Source organism: Piliocolobus tephrosceles, chromosome 1 (genome assembly GCF_002776525.5).
Source record: "Piliocolobus tephrosceles isolate RC106 chromosome 1, ASM277652v3, whole genome shotgun sequence".
In the NCBI taxonomy this organism is placed as follows: Eukaryota; Metazoa; Chordata; class Mammalia; order Primates; family Cercopithecidae; genus Piliocolobus; species Piliocolobus tephrosceles.
The window spans coordinates 129,384,090-129,404,683 of record NC_045434.1 but is presented as its reverse complement, the minus strand read 5'-3'; the positions used below and the strand labels follow the sequence as shown (position 1 = coordinate 129,404,683).

Below are 20,594 nucleotides of genomic sequence, written 5' to 3'. Positions count from 1 at the left end.
TTAATATCTGTCTAGAAATTATGTATACTTGTTACTCTGTAATTTCCTTTTTTTTTTTCTTCTGAGACAGGGTCTTACTCTGTTGCCCAGGCTGGACTGCAGTGGTGTGATCTCTGCTCACTGCAGCCTAGACCTCCCCGGTACAGGCGATTCTTTCACCTCAGCCTCCCAAGTAGCTGGGACAACAAGCATGCACCACCACGCCTGGCTAATTTTTCAGATTTTTTGTAGAGAGAGAGACTGGCCTCAAACTCCTGGGGTAAAGCAATCCTCTTGCCTTGGTCTCCCAAGGTGCTGGGATTATAAGCGTGAGCCACCATGCCTGGCTTTTTTTTTTTTTTTTTTTTAAATAGAAAGTCCTGCTGCTTAGCACCTCAAATGAGAAAAGTTGTAATTAAATGATATCACTGTCAATAATCTCAATTATAAAACGTGGAAGTTAAGACACCTCCTTCCTTTTGATGCAATTCACAGACTGTGTCCATGAAGGAAAAATATGGATGAACATCTTTTACTGACTGCCCTTCCTTAAGATGGAGGAGGATGCAGTAGAGTAGGGGTGTTTTAATTACCAACTTTTGGAATAGGAGAAGAAACCTTAGAAAGAGATGACTGGAAAAGCCCTTAAGACAAAATCTTAATACTGTCTTAGGTTTAAAATAAAAGAGACTTTGGTGTAAAACCTCTTTGACTCATTTCTGTCTCTCTCGTGAATTATCTGCCAAACTGTTTTATAAAATAACCAATTAATTAATTAGAGCCTAGCAAAGAGAAGGCAGTCTCTGCTGATCTTAACAAGGACTATTTTAACACTATTTCATTTTGAGATACCACCTAAATCATCTTACCTTTGCAAAAAGACTTCAATATGCCCCATATTAAACTGCAAAAGGTACAATGGGCTACAATAGAAACAAAAAAATATATATAATACACACACACACAGAGATATGTATGCACATACATACTGTTACGAGTTGGATTGTATCTCCCCCAAAAAAGATATGTTAGAGTCCATACCTCTAGCACCTCAGAATTTGACCTTATTTGGAGATAGGGGTTTTTATGGAGGTAATCAATTTAAAGTGAGATTATTAGGGTGGGCCCTAATCCAGTATGACTGTTGTCCTTATAAAAAAGGAAAATTTGGAGACAGAGACAAGCACACAGGGAGAAGAGCACATGAACATGAAGGCAGAGAACAGGGTAATGCATCTACAAGCCAAAGACCATCAAAGATTGTGAGCAAATCACCAGAAGCCAGGAGAGAGGCATGGAGAAGATTCTCCTTCACAACCCTCAGAAGGAGCCTCCAGAACTGGGACAAACTATTTCTGTTATTTTAACCATCCAGTTGGTAGCACTTTTTTACAGCAGCCCTAGCAAATTAATACACATATGCTGTATCAGTTATTTTGGTGATAGACTGTGATGCTTAAAGAGTACAGGCTCTGGGGTCAGACAGAGCTGCCTGAATCCCACCTACGCCACAAAGTAGTTAGATCTTCGGTGGTATATTAACTTGTCTAAGCCTGTTATTTTCATCTGTAAAATGAAAGAATGCTCTATTTCACAGGCTTATTATAAGGATGAGATAATGCATATAAAGTTATTAGCATAATGTTTCATACATGGTGAACATGCAAATGATAGCCATTATTGCAACATTTACATACAAATATACTCCTAGGTATATTCATATATAAATATACAAACTCACACAAACACCCAATGCCTAGAGACAAAAATACAATCCTTATTATCACAGAACTCAAAGTCCAGAAGGTATTACATTATAAAATTATATATTTTAAAAATAACTTTAATGAACATTGTGGGAAAAGAAGACAGGTCAAGGTAATTATAATGGAAGGATTCAACCTAAATTGGGTGGTGAGTGAAGGCTTTGCTCAGAAAGTGACATTTAAGGATAAAGATAATTTTAAGCATATACAAAGACCAAATAGCTGGAAAACTCATAACATTTAAACAAGAAACAAAAGAAGGTCTGTGTCACTGGAGCGTAGCAAACAAGAAAGGTGGTAGGAGATCAATCAGGTCAATCAAGCAGGGAACAGACCAAGCATAAGTTTGTCTCAGAAGTTATGCAAAGGCATTAAGACTTTATTCTTAAAGCAATACAAAGCCACTGGAGGGTTTTCAGTAAGGGACTTCTTTTAAGGCTTCACTTTCTGGTATGTTGAGAATGTGTTAAATTAAAAGGGAGTCAAAGTGGATATACAAATATCCACTTAGGATTACAGCAGTAATCCAGTGAAAAGATGATGATACCCCTGGGTACCTGGCTAGTTCCAGGGTGGTCTCAAAAGCTTCAAAACCAAGCCCAGTTTATCATCTTCTGATTCTTGTCCCCACCATTCCCTTACACCTATTTCAACACCCCCCACTTTCATTACTTGTCTACTGCTATCTTTAACAGATTATAGCTGGGAACATTCTTATTAAAAATAGCCTTTATTACTTATTTAAAATGTATTAGTGTGTTAATATGCATATATTGGACATTAAATAGATGAGAATTTTATGAAATTCCTTTTAGAATACATGAATAAACCAAACACGAACTCTTACCTTAAGACCATTGGAAGCTGATCAATACGGATGCCCTGTACAAATACTAGATATGCCAGAGAAGCCATTGAGTCTGCTAATTGTTTATCTTCTTCTTCTTCAAATTCAAGGTAATTCCAAGTTCTCTTTTTCCTTCCATGATTAAAAATCATTTTGGGGAAAGGGTGTCCAATTGCTGATAAAAAACCCTATGAAATGGATAAAAAAGGAAACCGTAGCACACAGACTCTAAGACGCCCCCTGCCCCGTATTCAGACTCCATATTCTCACCAAGGGGAGTGTAATCACTCCCTTTGAGTTTAAGTGGGACCTACGAGACTTGCTTTCAACCAACAGAATATGCCAAGATGTCACTCCCATGATTAGATTATATGACAAAAGTGAAGGGGTTTCTACAGAAGTAATTAAGGTCAAATCAAATCAGTTGATTTTGAGTTATTCAGAAAGGAAACCATCCTGGGTGGCCCTAACTTAATCAGGTAGATTTTTAAAGGGGGTCCAGGTCTTCCCTGAGAGTCAGAAACTCTCCCTTGCTGGCTTTAAAGAACTAAGCTGCCATGTTACGAGAAGGCTCATGGACAGAACTACATGGCAAGGGACCAACTACAGGCAGATCCTAGAAGCTAAATGTGATCCCTGGCTGACAGCCAGCAAGAAAATGGGGACCTCAGTCCTACAGCTTGGAGGAAATTCTGCCAACAGCGGAAACCTGGAAGTGGATCTTTCCCAGTTAAGCTTCTGATAAAGACTAAAGGCCCAGTCAACAACTGGCCTGTAGCCCAATGAGACCCTGAGCAGAGGACCCAATTAAACTGTGGCTGGACTCCTGATCCATAGAAACTGTGAGATAACAAAGGCATGCTGTTTTAAACTGCTAAGTTTATAGGAATTTGTTATATAGCAGTGAAAAACTAATACAGAAGCCAACAGCAAAATCGTATTTTACATAGCATGTTATACTCAGAAGTATTCTAAATTAATTCAGAATCATAGTTTTAAAAAAGTTTAAAATGAATTTTATGTATATTTTACCACAATTTTTTTTTTTAAAGTGCTTCAGGGATATTTGAGAGCAATCTAAAATGTGAGACATACAAATATATGAAGCAAGGGTAAAGCAACTAAAATGAAGAATACTCCAGGAACAATGTTCCACTGACACTGTCTGCCTGTAGAGAGTGGGCTGCAGGAATGCTGGGCAGGGCAGCGTTGAGGAAACACTGTTGATCTCTCAAGTCATCTGGGTTCTCATGTCAGATGAGAAAGAGAAGCATCCCTGCATGAGCAGGTAGGACCACAGGGCTAAATAAAGCTTTATGCTCAGGAAACAGGATCACCCCATGCCTCTTATACTGGTACTAATTCTAGTGTACCGCAAAGCACCTGACCTTCAGAATCCACTGAAATTGATTTTGAGCTTTGGCTCTGCCACTTACTAGCTGTGTGACACTGGATGAGCCATAAAACAGCATAATACCTATGTCAAATAATTATTAAGCAGCTCCACAAAAAAAGCATAAGAAAGTTAAAGTCACAACAAACTACCATATAGGAGTTAAAAGGGAATGAATGACAAAAACAGCTAAAGCAGAATGAATAACTTCCACACAAGTCACTCTTTTATTCAATAAACACTTAAGTGCAAGGCGCTGGGCCTGACTTTGTGGGGAATTATAAAGCCAAGTAAGTCTTTTCCAGCCTTCAGGGAGTTAAAATCTGCTGATCCCAGATGGTTCCATTAGTCATTTCAGAATACAAAAAGGAACCATGGAAAATCATCCTCAGTCACAAGAGACTGCTATTCAGCGACCAGATGCTAAATATATATACTGCTGCAGTGATTTTCAAAGCCATGCATTCTTGTTATAGCTATAAGACAAAAAGTTTATTGCACTCTGATTCCAAATGTCCTTAATCATGAAGCTTCATTTCTTTATTCAGCCAATGCTACATGTGTTTCTTCCAGAGTAAGGTAGCCTTGTTTTTTTTTTTTTTTTTTTTTTGGCGACAAGGTCTCACTCTGTCACTCAGGCTGGAGTGTAGTGGCATGATGATGGCTCACTGCAGCCTTGACTTCCCCAGGCTCAAGCAATCCATCTTCCTCAGTCTCCTGAGTAGCTGGGACTACAGGTACATGCCACCATGCCCACTATTTTTTTTAAATTTTATTTTTATTTTTAATTTTTTTATAGAGATGGGGTTTGCCATGTAGCCCAGGTTGGTCTTGAACTCCTGGGCTTAAGTGATCTGCCCACCTTGGCCTCCCAAAGGCCTAGGCCTACAGGCGTGAGCTACTGTGCCCAGCCTAACATACCCTTTTAAAAACATTATGTGCAACTAGATTCTACAGTGCTGCTCTGGATATCTGAGGTCCAATCTGTTCTCAAATCTGGGCCTTCACTATCTACCCACACACCATCCAGCAGTCTTGCTCAGACCCAGGCTGTACCTGCTACCATACAATTTCTCAAAATTCATGGCAGCTTTTGTCCTTTCAGGAATGTTCCTGTACTACAGCCTTTGGGACATTCCAGTAGTTCTGTACCAAAATAACTTGTACCAAAGTAAGGATGGCTGAGGCCAGCGAATCCCAACCATACCACGCTTACCAGTACTTCTCCAGCACAGAACAGAAGACTTCTCCTCATTTCATCTCCTAGCTGGTCTCACCTGTACTTCTAGACTGCTCTGTGCATCCTTACTGCTGGCTCTTTCTACTTGCAATGTTCCTTCTACTGAGATTTTAGAACCACTCAGCTACATCCTCAGTCTCTTCACAGGATGCTTGTCCTGCCTCACTGCCTTAACTAAACCTGTCTGATTTCTGGTGGGAGATGCTCATTCTCACACCTTTTATACCACAGGGTCCGGAAGGCAGCTGTTGGCTGGGGAGTACAGGTAGGGGCTTAGCATAGTATTGTAGTAGTGGCTTTTTCTGTACTTTTCAACAAAAGCACATTTTCCTTTGATGCAGATAACATACTGTCCTTTTCTCTGTCATACGCTGACTTCCTGGTAATTTCCTGACATTCACTGAAGACTCTGGCACCTTCTCATAATCTTTTTCTCTACCCACCTCCTGCTATGATCCTGGGAAAATTGAATGTTCATGCAGATAAACCCTATACCAGGCTAGTCTCATGGTCTTTTATTATTATTATTATTTTTCAATCAAGCAGCAAGTCATTGCATCTACTCTCATGGTTCTCAGTTTCTAAATTCTAGTGACCTTTAGTTCTGATCCATTTTAGTACCTAATCCCATGCCGGATCTCTGAACATCTGGAACTATTCTGTATTTGATACTTTAAACTCCAATATCCCATTTTCTGACCAAAATCTCTCATCCTCTCTCTCCTAGCAATCTGCTTTTCTACTTCTGACTTCTCCAGTCCTGTGATTCCTTCATTTTGACCTACCTAGGCATCCCCTTCTAACTCCCCTTCTTTACCATCCAACCTGGATCATGGATTGACCAGTTGAACTATCTGCACCCTGTATTTCCTTCAGCAGTATCTACCCAGTAAAATGCCAGCCTTGGAAAAATAACTACAATCTACCTTCTCTACTTCTACACACAGGGAGCTGAGTATTGCTGGATAAAAAAATACAGACTGTTACCACTACAGTTGTGGTCTCCAAGCCCCGAGTGCTCAGTACTGCTGACTCATGCTTCCATGGCCTTCCACCACCTCTTTCCTTTCCCCTCAGTATTCCAAACCTTTACCAGTTTCCTTAAGCCCTTTTACTCAATGCCCATTTCTACCTCCTCATTATTAAGACATCATCTCTCCTTCACCTAGAAATCCGAGGCCAGTGGGTTTGATTCCTCTCAATTGTAAGTTCCCATTCCTGCTACAAATTTCTCAACATGTTTCCTTACCTTGATACCCATTAGTTCTTCCTCTCTAGGACCTTCCTTATGTCCTTGATACTATGTCCAGCCATCTGCTCCTAAGCCACATTGTTTCAGTTATCTCATAAACACTTGTATTTTTCTCTCAACAGTTTGCACCCCAACAGCTATAAACATGCTCAAGTCTTCCGATCTCCATTACCTTCCTACCCTTAGCTCATGTGTTCTAGCTATTACCTCCTTCCTTGTTAATCTAAACTCTTTCAAAGAATAGCTTACACTAGTCATCTCCATTTTCTCATCTGTCATTCATTCTTCTATCAACTCCATTCTGATTTGTCTCCAGCACTATACTTAAACTTTTCTTGCTAAGATTAACAATGCCATCTTACTTCCTAAATCCAGTGGATGCTTTTCAGCGTACCTCTACGTTGCATGTAACAGTACTGATCACCTCTATCCTTCTGAAACTCTGCTACACCAGTTTCTGTGTATTTCTACCACTTCTGACTTCTTTTTTGGGCTCATTTTAAGTGCCGGTACTCTCTAGAGTTCACTCCTAAGCCCTTTTCTCTTGTCACCTCTTTAGGTAATCTCAACCCATCTTATTCAAAGTATCTCCTGGCCAGGTACGGTGGCTCAGATCTGTAATTCTAGCACTTTGGGAAGCCAAGGTGGGAGGATCACTTGAGCCCAGGAGTTCAAGACCAGTCTGTACAGCATAGTAAGACTTCACCTCTACAAAACAAAATTTTAAATTAGCCAGGCATGCTGGGGCATGCCTGTAAGTCCCAGTTACTCAGGAGGCTGAGGTGGAAGGATCACTTGAGCCTGGGAGGTTGAGGCTGCAGTGAGCTATGGTTGTGCCACTGCACTCCAGCCTAGGCCACAGAGCGAGACCCTAACTCAAAAAGTATATATACACATTTACATATAATTCTATATTAAATATACATATATTTTACATATTAAAATATTATATTTAAAATTCCTTAAAAACCTACTCTCTCTGGTTATTAGATATATATTAAAAAATTATTGTTAATCTAGTTAGGTGTTAGGCCGGGAATAGTGGCTCTCGCCTGTAATCCCAGCACTTTGGGAAGCCAAAGGCAGCCAGATCGCTTGAGCCCAGGAGTTCGAGACCAGCCTGGGTAACATGGTGAAACCCCGTCTCTACCAAAAATACAAAAATTGGCCAGGTGGGACTATGTGTGCCTGCAGTCCCAGCTACCTGGGAGGCCGAGGCAGGAGAACTGCTTGAGCCCGGGAGGCAGAGGTTTCAGTGAGTCGAGATCATGCCACTTCCTTCAGCTTGGATAATGAGAGTGAAACCCTGTCTCAAAAAATTTTAACAAAAGGTAATAAAATCTTGTTAGGTGTCATGATAACATGGTGGTTATTTGTTTTTTTAAAAAAGCCCTTATCATTAGGGAAGCATCCTTAAAGACTTACAGATGAATTATGTTTAGGACTTGTTATACCACAGCAAGAAAAGGAGGAGGATAGATAAAACAAAACTGGCAAAATGTTCATAATTATTGAAGCTGGGTGATGGGTACATGGGCATGTGCTACATCATTTTTAGTACTTTTCTGAATGTTTTTAAATTTTTATAATACATTTTATTTAAAAGCTCAAGACCCCCAGATTCTTGCTCTGTATTCTTTATCTCAAGTATTGGCACCTTCATCTGCCCAGTTATCCAAGCAAAAACCCTCATCCATGTGCTATTCAAAATCCAATCAATGACCAAATTTTGCCAGTTTTATCTACTATAAAGTTCTCAAATCTGCCCTTTCTTCATCTTTAACCTAATAACAGAATGTACCATAAATTTAGTCAATTAAAAAAAGAATACAAACAAAAACTATATCCATACATCTATACTCACGCTCCTATCATTTCTTACTTAACTCCCAAGGCTTCCCTACTTCCAATTTTATCCCCGTTAGTCATCTTCCTTTAAAGTGATGAATCCTAAACACAGTTTGATTACATCACTCCCAGATTTAACATCTGTGATACTGTGAAATATATATTTGCTCTTTGTTCCCACTTCCTGGGATATAACTCCTAAAATCCTTGGAATCTCCAAAGTGATAAGTGTCTTTATGCTGTTGAGTTGACTGATGGCTGGGTCTCCTGGATAGCCTCAGGATGGGAGCTGGTTGCCAAGGGAACCAACCCTGTGATTAGAAGGCTGGACCTTTCAGTCCCACAGCCCCACCCCCATCCCACCTCAGTAAAGGAGAGGGGCTGAAGATTAAGTTGATTACCAATGGTCAATGAGGTAATCAATCATTCCTACATAATGAAGCCTCCATAAAAACCCAAAATGATCGGATTCAGAAAGCTTCTGGAAGCTGAACACACGAAGTTTCCAGTAGGGTGGTGCATCCAGGAAGGGTATGGAAACTTGGTACCTCCTCCCCTATACCTAGCCCTATGCATCTCTTCATCTGTATCCTTGGTAATATTCTTTACATTAAACCACTAAATATAAGTAAGCAGTTCCCTGAGTTCTGTAAGCCAATCTAGCAAATTAATCAAACCCAAGGAGGGGGTCCTGGGAATCTTGATTTATAGCCAGTCAGTCAGAGCACAGGTAAAACATCCTGGGGCTTGAGACTGGCATTGGAAGTGGGGGCAGTCTTGAGGGATTCAGTCCTCACTCAACCTGTGAAATCTGACACTGTCTCCAGGTGGGTAATGTTGGAATTGAATTAGAGGACACCCAATTGGTGTCCACTGTAGAACTGCTTGCTTGCTTGCTTGCCGTGAAGTGCAGGGGGCAGGGCAAGGGAACTCCATACATCTGGTGTCAGAAACTTGTTATGACTATAGCAGGAGAAACTGAGTTTGGTTTTTCTGCATCACCAGATTTCCTCTAATAGTTTCCAACTTTCATAGTTGCCTTCTCAAAATACGCATCATAGGTGATGGTGCTTATACTACCTCCAGGAGATGATACTGTACTCTAGCACTGGCAACAATGAAGAGCCCCCAGACTTTCGTGTGCTCCAGAGAAAACCCTTCACCTCTCCTTCTTCATCTCTCACAGCCTCTTCACTATTATCGTGACCATCAGCATGAACCTTACCAAATTATGTATTCCTAATTATATTAGTCACCAAGTCATCTCTCATCTTCAGAATTTATTCCCATAAACTTCTAGCATCCCTTCATATTACCCCTTTTTCCATCTCTCCTAAATGAAAATTGGCTCTCATCTGAAAACAACTGGGAGGCTAAGGCAGGAGAATTGCTTGAACCTAGGAGGTAGAGATTGCAGAGAACTGAGATCGTGCCATTGAACCACAGCCTGGGTGACGGAGCGAGACTCTGTCTCAAAAAAGAAAAAGAGTCACTTCCAAGAAAAAGACTGCTATATTTTTCATCTATACCCATTGTACCACTGAGCCTGGGAATACATCTGTTCTCCTTGCTGCTTCTACACCATTCTCTCCCCATCCTCTCTAAAAATCCCTCAACTCTGAAACTCATTTTTTATGACTTTACCATTTCTAGCCTCCCTTGTTGCAGTTAGTAGACCCCAAGGTCACCCCATCACGTGGCTTTCCAACATTATAATTCTGTGGGATTTAAACGTACAACCAAAGAAATCTCAGAAATCTATTTTCTCTAGTCCAATGACCTTGGCCTCTACCCTCTCCTTTAGAACACCCTCTCATGTTCACACCCCAGACATTGATACTAGTAACTATAATCTTTTCATAACACTATTTTCAAGCATCCTATTCTTTACACCTATTTTTTCAGTTCACTCCTTTTAGTAACCTAACTCCAAACATTTGTCACCCACATCAGGTTCTACAACCTAATGATCCAATCACCTTTTCACTGTCTCTTGCATTTAGTATGTCCCAGCTTTACTCCTTACCCAGCTTAAATTCTATCTCCATCATTAAAGTCACTTTGTACATTAAAATCACCTTGTGGCAGGGTGCAGTGGCTCACACCTGTAATTCCTGACTTTGGGAGGCTGAGGCAGGTGGATTACCTGAGGTCAGGAGTTTGAGACCAGCTTGGCCAACATGGCGAAACTCCATCTCTACTAAAAATACAAAAAATTAGCCAGGCGTGGTGGCGGGTGCCTGTAATCCCAGCTACTTGGGAGGCTAAGGCAGGAGAATTGCTTGAACCTAGGAGGTGGAGATTGCAGAGAACTGAGATCGTGCCATTGAACCACAGCCTGGGTGACAGAGCGAGACTCTGTCTCAAAAAAAAAAAAAAAGGAGTCACTTCCAAGATGGCTGAATAGTAACAGCTCCGGTCTGCAGCTCCCAGCGAGATCGATGTAGAAGATGGGTGATTTCTGCATTTCCAACTGAGGTACCTGGTTCATCTCATTGGGACTGGCTGGACAGTGGGTGCAGCCCACGGAGGGCAAATTGAAACAGGGTGGGGCATCGCCTCACCTGGGAAGCATGAGGGGTCAGTGCATTTCCCTTTCCTAGCCAAGGGAAGCCATGACAGACTGTATCTGGGGAAACGGTATACTCCTGACCAAATATTGTGCTATTCCCACAGTCTTAGTAACCGGCAGACCAGGAGATACCCTCCCATGCCTGGCTTGGTGGATCCCACACCCACGGAGCCTTGCTCACTGCTAGCACAGCAGTCTGAGATTGACCTGTGAGGCTGCAGCTGGACAGGGGAAGAGGCGTCTGCCATTGCTGAGGCTTGAGTAGCTCACAGTGTAAACAAAGAGGCCTGGAAGCACAAACTGGGCGGAGCCCACCACAACTCAGCAAGGCCTACTGCCTCTATAGGTTCCACCTCTGGCGACAGGGCAAAAGGTAGCAGACAGCTTCTGCAGACTTAAACGTCCCTGTCTGACAGCTCTGAAGAGAGCAGTGGTTCTCTCAGCATGGCAGTCGAGCTCCGATAATGGACAGACTGCCTCCTCAAATAGGTCCCTGACTCCCAAGTAGCCTGACTGGGAGACACCTTCCAGTAGGGGGCCGACAGACACCTCAAACAGGCAGGTGCCCCTCTGGGACAAAGCTTCCAGAGGAGGGTTCAGGCAGGAATATTTGCTGTTCTGCAGTCTCCACTGGTGATACCCAGGCAAACAGGGTCTGGAGTGGACCTCTAGCAAACTCCAACAGACCTGCAGCTGAGGGGTCTGACTGTTAGAAGGAAAACTAACAAACAGAAAGGAACAGCATCATCATCAGTAAAAAGGACATCCACACCAAAACCCCATCTGTAGGTCACCATCATCAAAGAGCAAAGGCAGATAAAACCACAAAGATGGGGAGAAACCAGAGCAGAAAACCTGAAATTTCCAAAAAACAGAGTGCCTCTGCTCCTCCAAAGGATCGCAGCTCTTGGCCAATAAGGGAACAAAGCTGGACAGAGAATGAGTTTCACGAGTTGACAGAACTAGGCTTCAGAAGGTCAGTAATAACAAACTTCTCCGAGCTAAAGGAGCATGTTCTAACCCATCACAAGGAAGCTAAAAACCTTGAAAAAAGGTTAGACGAATAGCTAACTAGAATAAACAGTGTAGAGAAGACCTTAAATGACCTGATGGAGCTGAAAACCATGGCACGAGAACTACGTGATGCATGCACAAGCTTCAGTAGCTGATTCGATCAAGTGGAAGAAAGGGTATCAGTGACTGAAGATCAAATTAATGAAATAAAGTGAGAAGACAAGATCAGAGAAAAAAAGAGTGAAAAGAAACGAACAAAGCCTCCAGGAAATATGGGACTATGTGAAAAGACCAAATCTACGTTTGACTGGTGTACTGGAAAGTAACAGGGAGAATGGAACAAAGTTAGAAAACACTCTTCAGGGTATTATCCAAGAGAACTTCCATAACCTAGCAAGGCAGGCCAACATTCAAATTCAGAAAATACAGAGACCACCACAAAGATACTCCTCGAGAAGAGCAACCCCAAGACACATAATTGTCAGATTCACCAAGGTGGAAGTGAATGAAAAACTTTTAAGGTCAGCCAGAGAGAAAGGCTGGGTTACCCACAAAGGGAAACCCATCACACTAAGCGAATCTCTCAGCAGAAACCCTACAAGTCAGAAGAGAGTGGGGGCCAGTATTCACCATTCTTAAAGAAAAGAATTTTCAACCCAGAATTTCATATCCAGCCAAACTAAGATGCATAAGTGAAGGAGAAATAAAATCCTTTACAGACAAGCAAATGGTGAGAGATTTTGTCACCACCAGGCCTGCCTTACAAGAGCTCCTGAAGGAAGCACTAAACATGAATAGGATCGACCAGTACCAGCCACTACAAAAATGGTAAAGACCAGCAACGCTATGAAGAAACCACATCAATTAATGGGAAAAATAACCAGCTAACATCATAATGACAGGATCAAATTCAATCATAACAATACTAACCTTAAATGTAAATGGGCTAAATGCCCCAAATAAAAGATATAGACTGGCAAATTGGATAGAGTCAAGACCCATCAGTTTGCTGTATTCAGGAGACCCATCTCACGTGCAAAGATGCACACAGACTCAAAATAAAGGATGGAGGAAGATCTACCAAGCAAATGGAAAACAAACGAAAAAAAAAGCAAGGGTTGCAATCCTAGTCTCTGATAAAACAGACTTTAAACCAACAAAGACCAAAAGAGACAAAGAAGGCTATTACATAATGGTAAAGGGATAACTTCAACAAGAGCTAACTATCCTAAATATATATGCACCCAATACAGGAGCACCCAGATTCATAAAGCAAGTCCTTAGGGACCTACAAAGAGACTTAGACTCCCACACAATAATAATGGGAGATTTTAACACCCCACTGTCAATATTACACAGATCAATGAGACAGAAGGTTAACAAGGATATCCAGGACTTGAACTCAGCTCTGGACCAAGTGGACCTAATAGACATCTACAGAACCCTCCACCCCAAATCAACAGAATATACATTCTTCTCAGCACCATATCACACTTATTCTAAAACTGACCACATAATTGAGTAAAATACTACTCAGCAAATGTAAAAGAACAGAAATCACAACAAACTGTCTCTCAGACCACAGTGCAATCAAATTAGAACTCAGGATTAATAAACTCACTCAAAACAGCACAACTACATGGAAACTGAACAACCTGCTCCTGAATGACTACTGGGCAAATAATGAAATGAAGGCAGAAATAAAGATGTTCTTTGAAAACAATGAGAACAAAGACACGTTTCAGAATCTCTGGGACACTTTTAAAGCAGTGTGTAGAGGGAAATTTGTAGCACTAAATGACCATAAGAGAAAGCAGGAAAGAGCTAAAATTGACATCCTAACATCACAATGAAAAGAACTAGAGAAGCAAGAGCAAACAAATTCAAAAGCCAGCAGAAGGCAAGAAATAACTAAGATGAGAGTAGAACTGAAGAAGACAGAGACACAAAAAACCCTTCAAAAAAAATCAATGAATCCAGGAGCTGGTTTTTTGAAAAGATCAGCAAAATACACAGACCTCTAGCAAGATTAATAAAGAAGAAAAGAGAGAAGAATCAAATAGACACAACAAAAAATGATAAAGAGGATATCACCACCAATCTCACAGAAATACAAACTACCATCAGAGAATAGTATAAACACCTCTATGCAAATAAACTAGAAAATCTAGAAGAAACGGATAAATTCCTGGACACATACACCCTCCCAAGACTAAATCAAAAAGAAGTTGAATCTCTGAATAGACCAGTAACAGGTTCTGAAATTGAGGCAATAATTAATAGCCTACCAACCAAAAAAAGTCCAGGACCAGACAGATTCACAGCTGAATTCTACCACAGGTACAAAAAGGAGATGGTATCATTCCTTCTGAAACTATTCCAATCAACAGAAAAAGAGGGAATCCTCCCTAACTCATTTTATGAGGCTAGGATCATCCTGATACCAAAGCCTGGTAGAGACACAACAAAAAAAGAGAATTTTAGGGCAATATCCCTGATGAACATCGATGCGAAAGTCCTCAATAAAATACCAAATCCAGCAGCACATCAAAAATCTCATCCGCCACAATCAAGTCGGCTTCATCTCTAGGATGCAAGGCTGGTTCAACATATGCAAATCAATAAATGTAATCCACCATATAAACAGAACCAATGACAAAAAACCACATGATTATTTCAATAGATGCAGAAAACGCCTTTGACAAAATTCAACAGTCCTTCATGCTAAAAACTCTCAATAAACTAGGTATTGATGGAATGTATCTCAAAATAATAAGAGATTTTATGACAAACCCACAGCCTGAATGGGCAAAAAATTGGAAGCATTCCCTGTGAAAACCAGCACAAGACAAGGATGCCCTCTCTCACCACTCCTGTTCAACAAAGTGTTGGAAGTTCCGGCTAGTGCAATCAGGCAAGAGAAAGCAATAAAGGTATTTGATTAGGAAAAGAGGAAGTCAAATTGTCCCTGTTTGCAGATGACATGATTGTATATTTAGAAAACTCCATTGTCTCAGACCAAAATCTCCTTAAGCTGATAAGCAACTTCAGCAAAGTCTCAGAATACAAAATCAATGTGCAAAAATCACAAGTGTTCCTATACACCAATAATAGACAAACAGCCAAATCATGAGTGAACTCCCATTCACAATTAATACAAAGAGAATAAAATAGCTAGGAATCCAACATACCAGAGATGTGAAGGACCTCTTCAAGGAGAACTACAAACCACTGCTCAACGAAATAACAGAAGACACAAACAAATGGAAGAACATTCCATGCTCATGGATAGGAAGAATCAGTATCGTGAAAATGGCCCTACTGCCCAAAGTAATTTACAGATTCAATGCTATCCCCATCAAGCTACCACTGACTTTCTTCACAGAATTGGAAAAAACTACTTTAAAGTTCATATGGAACCAAAAAAGGGCCCATATAGCCAAGACAATCCTAAGCAAAAAGAACAAAGCTGGAGGCATAATGCTACCTGACTTCAAACTATACTACAAGGCTACAGTAACCAAAACAGTATGGTACTGGTACCAAAACAGATATACAGACCAACGGAACAGAACAGAGGCCTCTGAAATAACACTACACATCTACAACCACCTGATCTTTGACAAATCTGACAAAAACAAGCAACATAGAAAGGATTCCCTATTTAATAAACGGTGCTGGGAAAACTGGCTGGCCATATGTAGAAAGCTGAAACTGGATGCCTTCCTTAAACCTTATACAAAAATTAACTCAAGATGGATTAAAGACTTAAATGTAAGACCTAACACCATAAAAACCCTAGAAGAAAACCTAGGCAATACCATTCGGAACATAGGCATGGGCAAAGACTTCATGACTAAAACACCAAAAGCAATGGCAACAAAAGCCAAAATAGACAAACGGTATCTAATTAAACTAAAGAGCTTCTGCACAGCAAAATAAACTATCATCAGAGTGAACAGGCGACGCACAGAATGGGAGAAAATTTGTGCAATCTATCCATCTGACAAAGGGCTAATATCCAGAATCTACAAGAAACTTAAATTTATAAGAAAAAAACAACAGCCCCATCAAAAAGTAGACAAAGGATATGAACAGACACTTCTCAAAAGAAGACATTCATACAGCCAACAGACACATGAAAAAATGCTCATCATCACTTGCCATCAGAGAAATGCAAATCAAAACCACAATGAGATACCATCTCATACCAGTTAGAATGGCAATCATTAAAAAGTCAGGAAACAACAGGTGCTGGAGAGGATGTGGAGAAATAGGAATGCTTTTACACTGTTGGTGGGAGTGTAAATTAGTTCAACCATTGTGGAAGACAGTGTGGCGATTCCTCAAGGATCTAGAACTAGAAATACCATTTGACCCAGCGATCCCATTACTGGGCATATACCCAAAGGATTATAAATCATTCTACGATAAAGATACATGCACATGTGTTTCTTGTGGCACTATTCACAACAGCAAAGACTTCGAACCAACCCAAATGTCCATCAATGATAGACTGGATTAAGAAAATGTGGCACATATACACAATGAAATACTATGCAGCCATAAAAAAGGATGAGTTCATGTCCTTTGCAGGGACATGGATGAAGCTGGAAACCATCATTCTAAGCAAACTATCACAAGAACAGAAAACCAAACATGGCATGTTCTTACTCATAGGTAGAAGAGAACACATGGACACAGGGTGGGGAACATCACACACCAGGGCCAGTTGGGACATGGGGGCCTGAGGGAGGGATAGCATTAGGAGAAATACCTAATGTAAATGATGAGTTGATGGGTACAGCAAACAAACATGGCACATGTATACTTACATAACAAACCTGCACGTTGTGCACATGTAACCTAGAACTTATATAACTGAACAAAAAAAAAAAAATCACCTGATATACATGCTCAATCCCTTGACCCCCGCTTGCTCTCTACAAGAGGGGCGAGGTTCTCAAAACCTCACCCTAATTAAACCAAATGTTACTCCTATGCTGTACCTGCACTCATGTAGCTGAACATGGCTGAAGAAAACTACACAGCCACATGGACTGCTCTTTTGAAATTCATAAACATCAACTTAAAATACATTTTTTAATATTTCAGATTATTTCTCTAATACAGAATCTGAGTACATTTTAAAATACTATTGATGCATATAGCCAAATTGCTTTTAAAATAAAATTTACTTATATATGGAGCTATTTCGAAAATATTTATCATGGGGCATGGAACTTCCACTCTAGGAATTTAAGGAAATAATTTTAAAAGTATGCAAAAATTTAGTTACTAGGTTACTTATAATAGACTTAACGGTTAAAAAAAGAAAGTTGGAGTTGTCCTACAATAATGAAAAATTAGTAACAATCCAAATGTTGTACTATATGGCATAGGTGAAATACATTATACTAAGTCCATACCATAGGACGCTATTAAGCCAATGGAAAAATATTCATAATATACTGTTGAAGAGGAAAAATGCAGATTATAAGAGTACATATATAATCTTTGAAAATTTTATATATATTATTATAAATAAGTATATAAGAAAAAAGCCTGGAGGATATCAATATTTATCTTTGGATAATAAAATTATTGCTGTTTTATTTTCCATCTTTTGTTTATGTGTTCTACAAAAAATACATATTTCTTTATTAACGAATGTATCAATTTACATGTGCAGTATTGAGAATATAGTGGGATAACATTTGAGATTATAGCAGATTAAATTAGCTGTACTTACTATTATTTCTGATGCAAAATACCTGAAAGGATCATTTCCACCTTCTTCAGACTGTTCAAGGAATTGTGCTGTCAGCAAAGGGCATTTCAAGCTTTTGAAACAACTAAGGCATAAGAAATAGGTAACCATGAAATCAACACTTCCAAGTATAAAATCCCTAGTTCTTCAAATCTAAGTTAATTTTACTTGAAAAATAACATAAGCACTGCTCTGGTTTGAATGACTCTCCTCTCCAAAACTCATGTTGAAATTTAACTGCCATAAAGAGGTGGGAGTTAGGCCAAGGGGGCTCCACTCTCATGCATGAGATTAATGCTCTTGTAAAAGGGCAAGTTCAGCCCACTTTTGCCCTTTTACCTTCAGCCACATTATGACACAGCTGTAAGGCCCTTGCCAGATGCCAGTGCCTTAATTGTAGACTTCCCAGCCTCCAGAACTGTGAACCAATGAATTTCATTCATTATAAATCACCCAGTCTTAGGTATTCTGTTATATCAGCACAAGTATATATCAGCACAAGCATCAATAACTTAATGTTCTATAAAACTGTTGATGTAACGTCGTTCGTACTAGTAATGGGGAGAACATGAGAACACCCTGGGAGACTCAACATGCTAAGACTGACTTCTACATCTGAACTATCCCACTGAATTCTGAATGTTTGAGGGCCAGTGCTAGTCTACGACGTTTTCATTAGTTCAAAGAAAAAAATCAGGAAATACATTTTTTCACACAGCTCTATTTGTTTTATTTAGAAAACGGAACTTTATTCTGTGATTAAGCCTTTCCTATTTCTTTAGTTAAAATACCTTTCCTTTTATGAAATAATGGATTTTATAAATGGTAAAAAAACTTTTTTTTGAGACAGGGTCTCTGTCACCCAGGCTGGAATGCAGTGGCACAATAATAGCGTACTGTAACCTCAAACTCCTGGGCCCAAAGGATCCTCCTGCCGCAGCCTCCCAAGTAGCTTGGACTACAGGCACACAACACTGTGCCCAGCTAACTTTTTTATTTTTTGTAGAGACAGGGTCTCACTATGCTGCCCAGGCTGGTCTCAAACTCCTGAGCTCAAGCAATCTCCCACCTTGGCCTCCCAAAGTGTTAGGATTACAGGCGTGAGCCACCAGGTCTGGCTGTTAATTTTTTTAAATGTCTTGACAAGTAGAAAGCTAAAAATAGTATGTCTCCAAAATTAAAATATTATTTTACATTCTATTTTTTAGAGACGAGGTCTTGCTGTGTTGCCCAAGCTGGTCTTGAACTCCTGGCCTCAAGTGATCCTCCTGCGTCAGCCTCCAAGTAGCCAAAATTTAAAAATCACTGGTCCATGTAATTAAATAATCTAGTCTATCAGTGTCCAATAGAAATATAACATAGCCCCATATATAAGATCTTTTAGTAGACATATGAAAAAAGTAGTAAGAATGGGAGAGATGATTTTAATAATTTATCTTAACCCAATATATCTGAAATATTGTCATTTCACGTTATCAATATAAAAATTATTGAGGTATTTTACTGTGTGTGTGTGTGTGTTTTTTTTTTTAATAACAAGTCTTCAAAATCCAGGGGATATTTTATACTTAAAGTACATCTGAATTTTGACCAGCCATATGTCACATGCTACAGCCATATTGAACAGTACATGTTTAGTCTATAGCACCCATGGAGGGAATGCTGTTGGGTGGATACTCTATTACTATTTTTGTGGTCAAGTTGGATGTTCTGTGTTGTGGTCCTTCTGCTGCTTTCTTTGAAAGAGTAAAACACAATTTCTCCACAGAGCTACATATATCTATTTCCCACACTCACCCTGAGCTACATGTATGTATTTCCCCCACTTTCATTATTCACTTACGATGATGAATAAAGGCAATACAAAGAAGAATATAAAGTAAATGAATGGATTTTGGTTTTATAATTATTTTATTAATTAGTTTTTTAAAGACAGGGTCTTGCTCTGTTGCCCAGGCTGGAGTACAGTGGCCGATCATCATTCACTGCAGCCTCACATTCCTGGATTCAACCCATCCTCTAGCCTCAGCCTCCCAAGTAGTAGCACTACAGGTATATGCCACTACATCCAGCTAATTTTTAAATTTTTTTTGTAGAGATGGGGGTCTCGCTATGTTGCCAAGGCTGATCTCAAACTCCTGGCCCCAAACAATCCTCTCATGTCAGTCTCCCAAAGTGATGGGATTACATGTGTGAGCCACTACACCTGGCCTATAATTTTTTTAAATATAAATGTCTCAAGTTCCCATGCTGTATCAGTTGAACCCCACATTCTTCTAAAATTCAAAATCTGAAACTAGATTTCTATTTACATGTCAAACAAGGTGAAGAAACATAAAATAACTATCAATTACTTAAGTCCATTGTGAGATGTTCTTAAAATTATACTTACAATTTCAGTAACTCATCCTTTAACTTTTCATTTTCCAGTGAGTTTTCTTTGTTATCAACGACTTCTTCCACAAAAGGCTTAGTGAACTCTATTAAGGCCTTGCAACACTGACAAAGGCCATAGTCATCCATTTGTATTTGTTCTTTTGAGTATGGAACAGGAAGAAGAGATAGCTGATTCCAAAGGGTAGACAATGCTAATCCAACTGAATATGCCTTGTTATGAAGTTTCTGAATCACTACAACAGAGATCAAGTTGTCGCTCATCAAGTATGCTAAACATGGGACAAGAAATTCGGCAAATGTGGAATTACAAGACACCGCCTCCTCCCATATTTTAACAGCTCTTGAAATCAAGATGACACATCACAGTCTAACTGGCAGTGTTTTTTTATTCTTAGTTGTGCATAAAATAACACAGCATCTTGCCATGAAATGTTGTTTAGGTTATGTTTATAACAGACTATGTGTAACAGGCTATGTACTTAAGACAGAAACATGTTCTTTCCATGTTTTTTGGTG

General features: G+C 39.8%; 1 protein-coding gene across 4 annotated transcripts in view; it reads right to left on the bottom strand.

Annotated features, from left to right (window-relative positions):
• The window catches only part of GLMN (glomulin, FKBP associated protein), a 59,874-nt gene that overhangs the window by 23,571 nt on the left and 15,709 nt on the right, over positions 1-20,594 (bottom strand). For all 4 annotated transcript variants that reach the window (XR_002735420.2, XM_023231003.2, XM_023231005.2 and 1 more), the window contains 4 exons: positions 20,074-20,311; positions 17,664-17,766; positions 2,593-2,780; positions 849-902 (listed from right to left, as the gene is read on the bottom strand). Coding sequence is in view for 3 of the 4 variants with exons in the window: in XM_023231003.2 (XP_023086771.2) it covers positions 849-902; positions 2,593-2,780; positions 17,664-17,766; positions 20,074-20,311 (583 nt within the window). In the remaining variant the exon portion in view is untranslated. The remainder of the gene's footprint in view (positions 1-848; positions 903-2,592; positions 2,781-17,663; positions 17,767-20,073; positions 20,312-20,594) is intronic.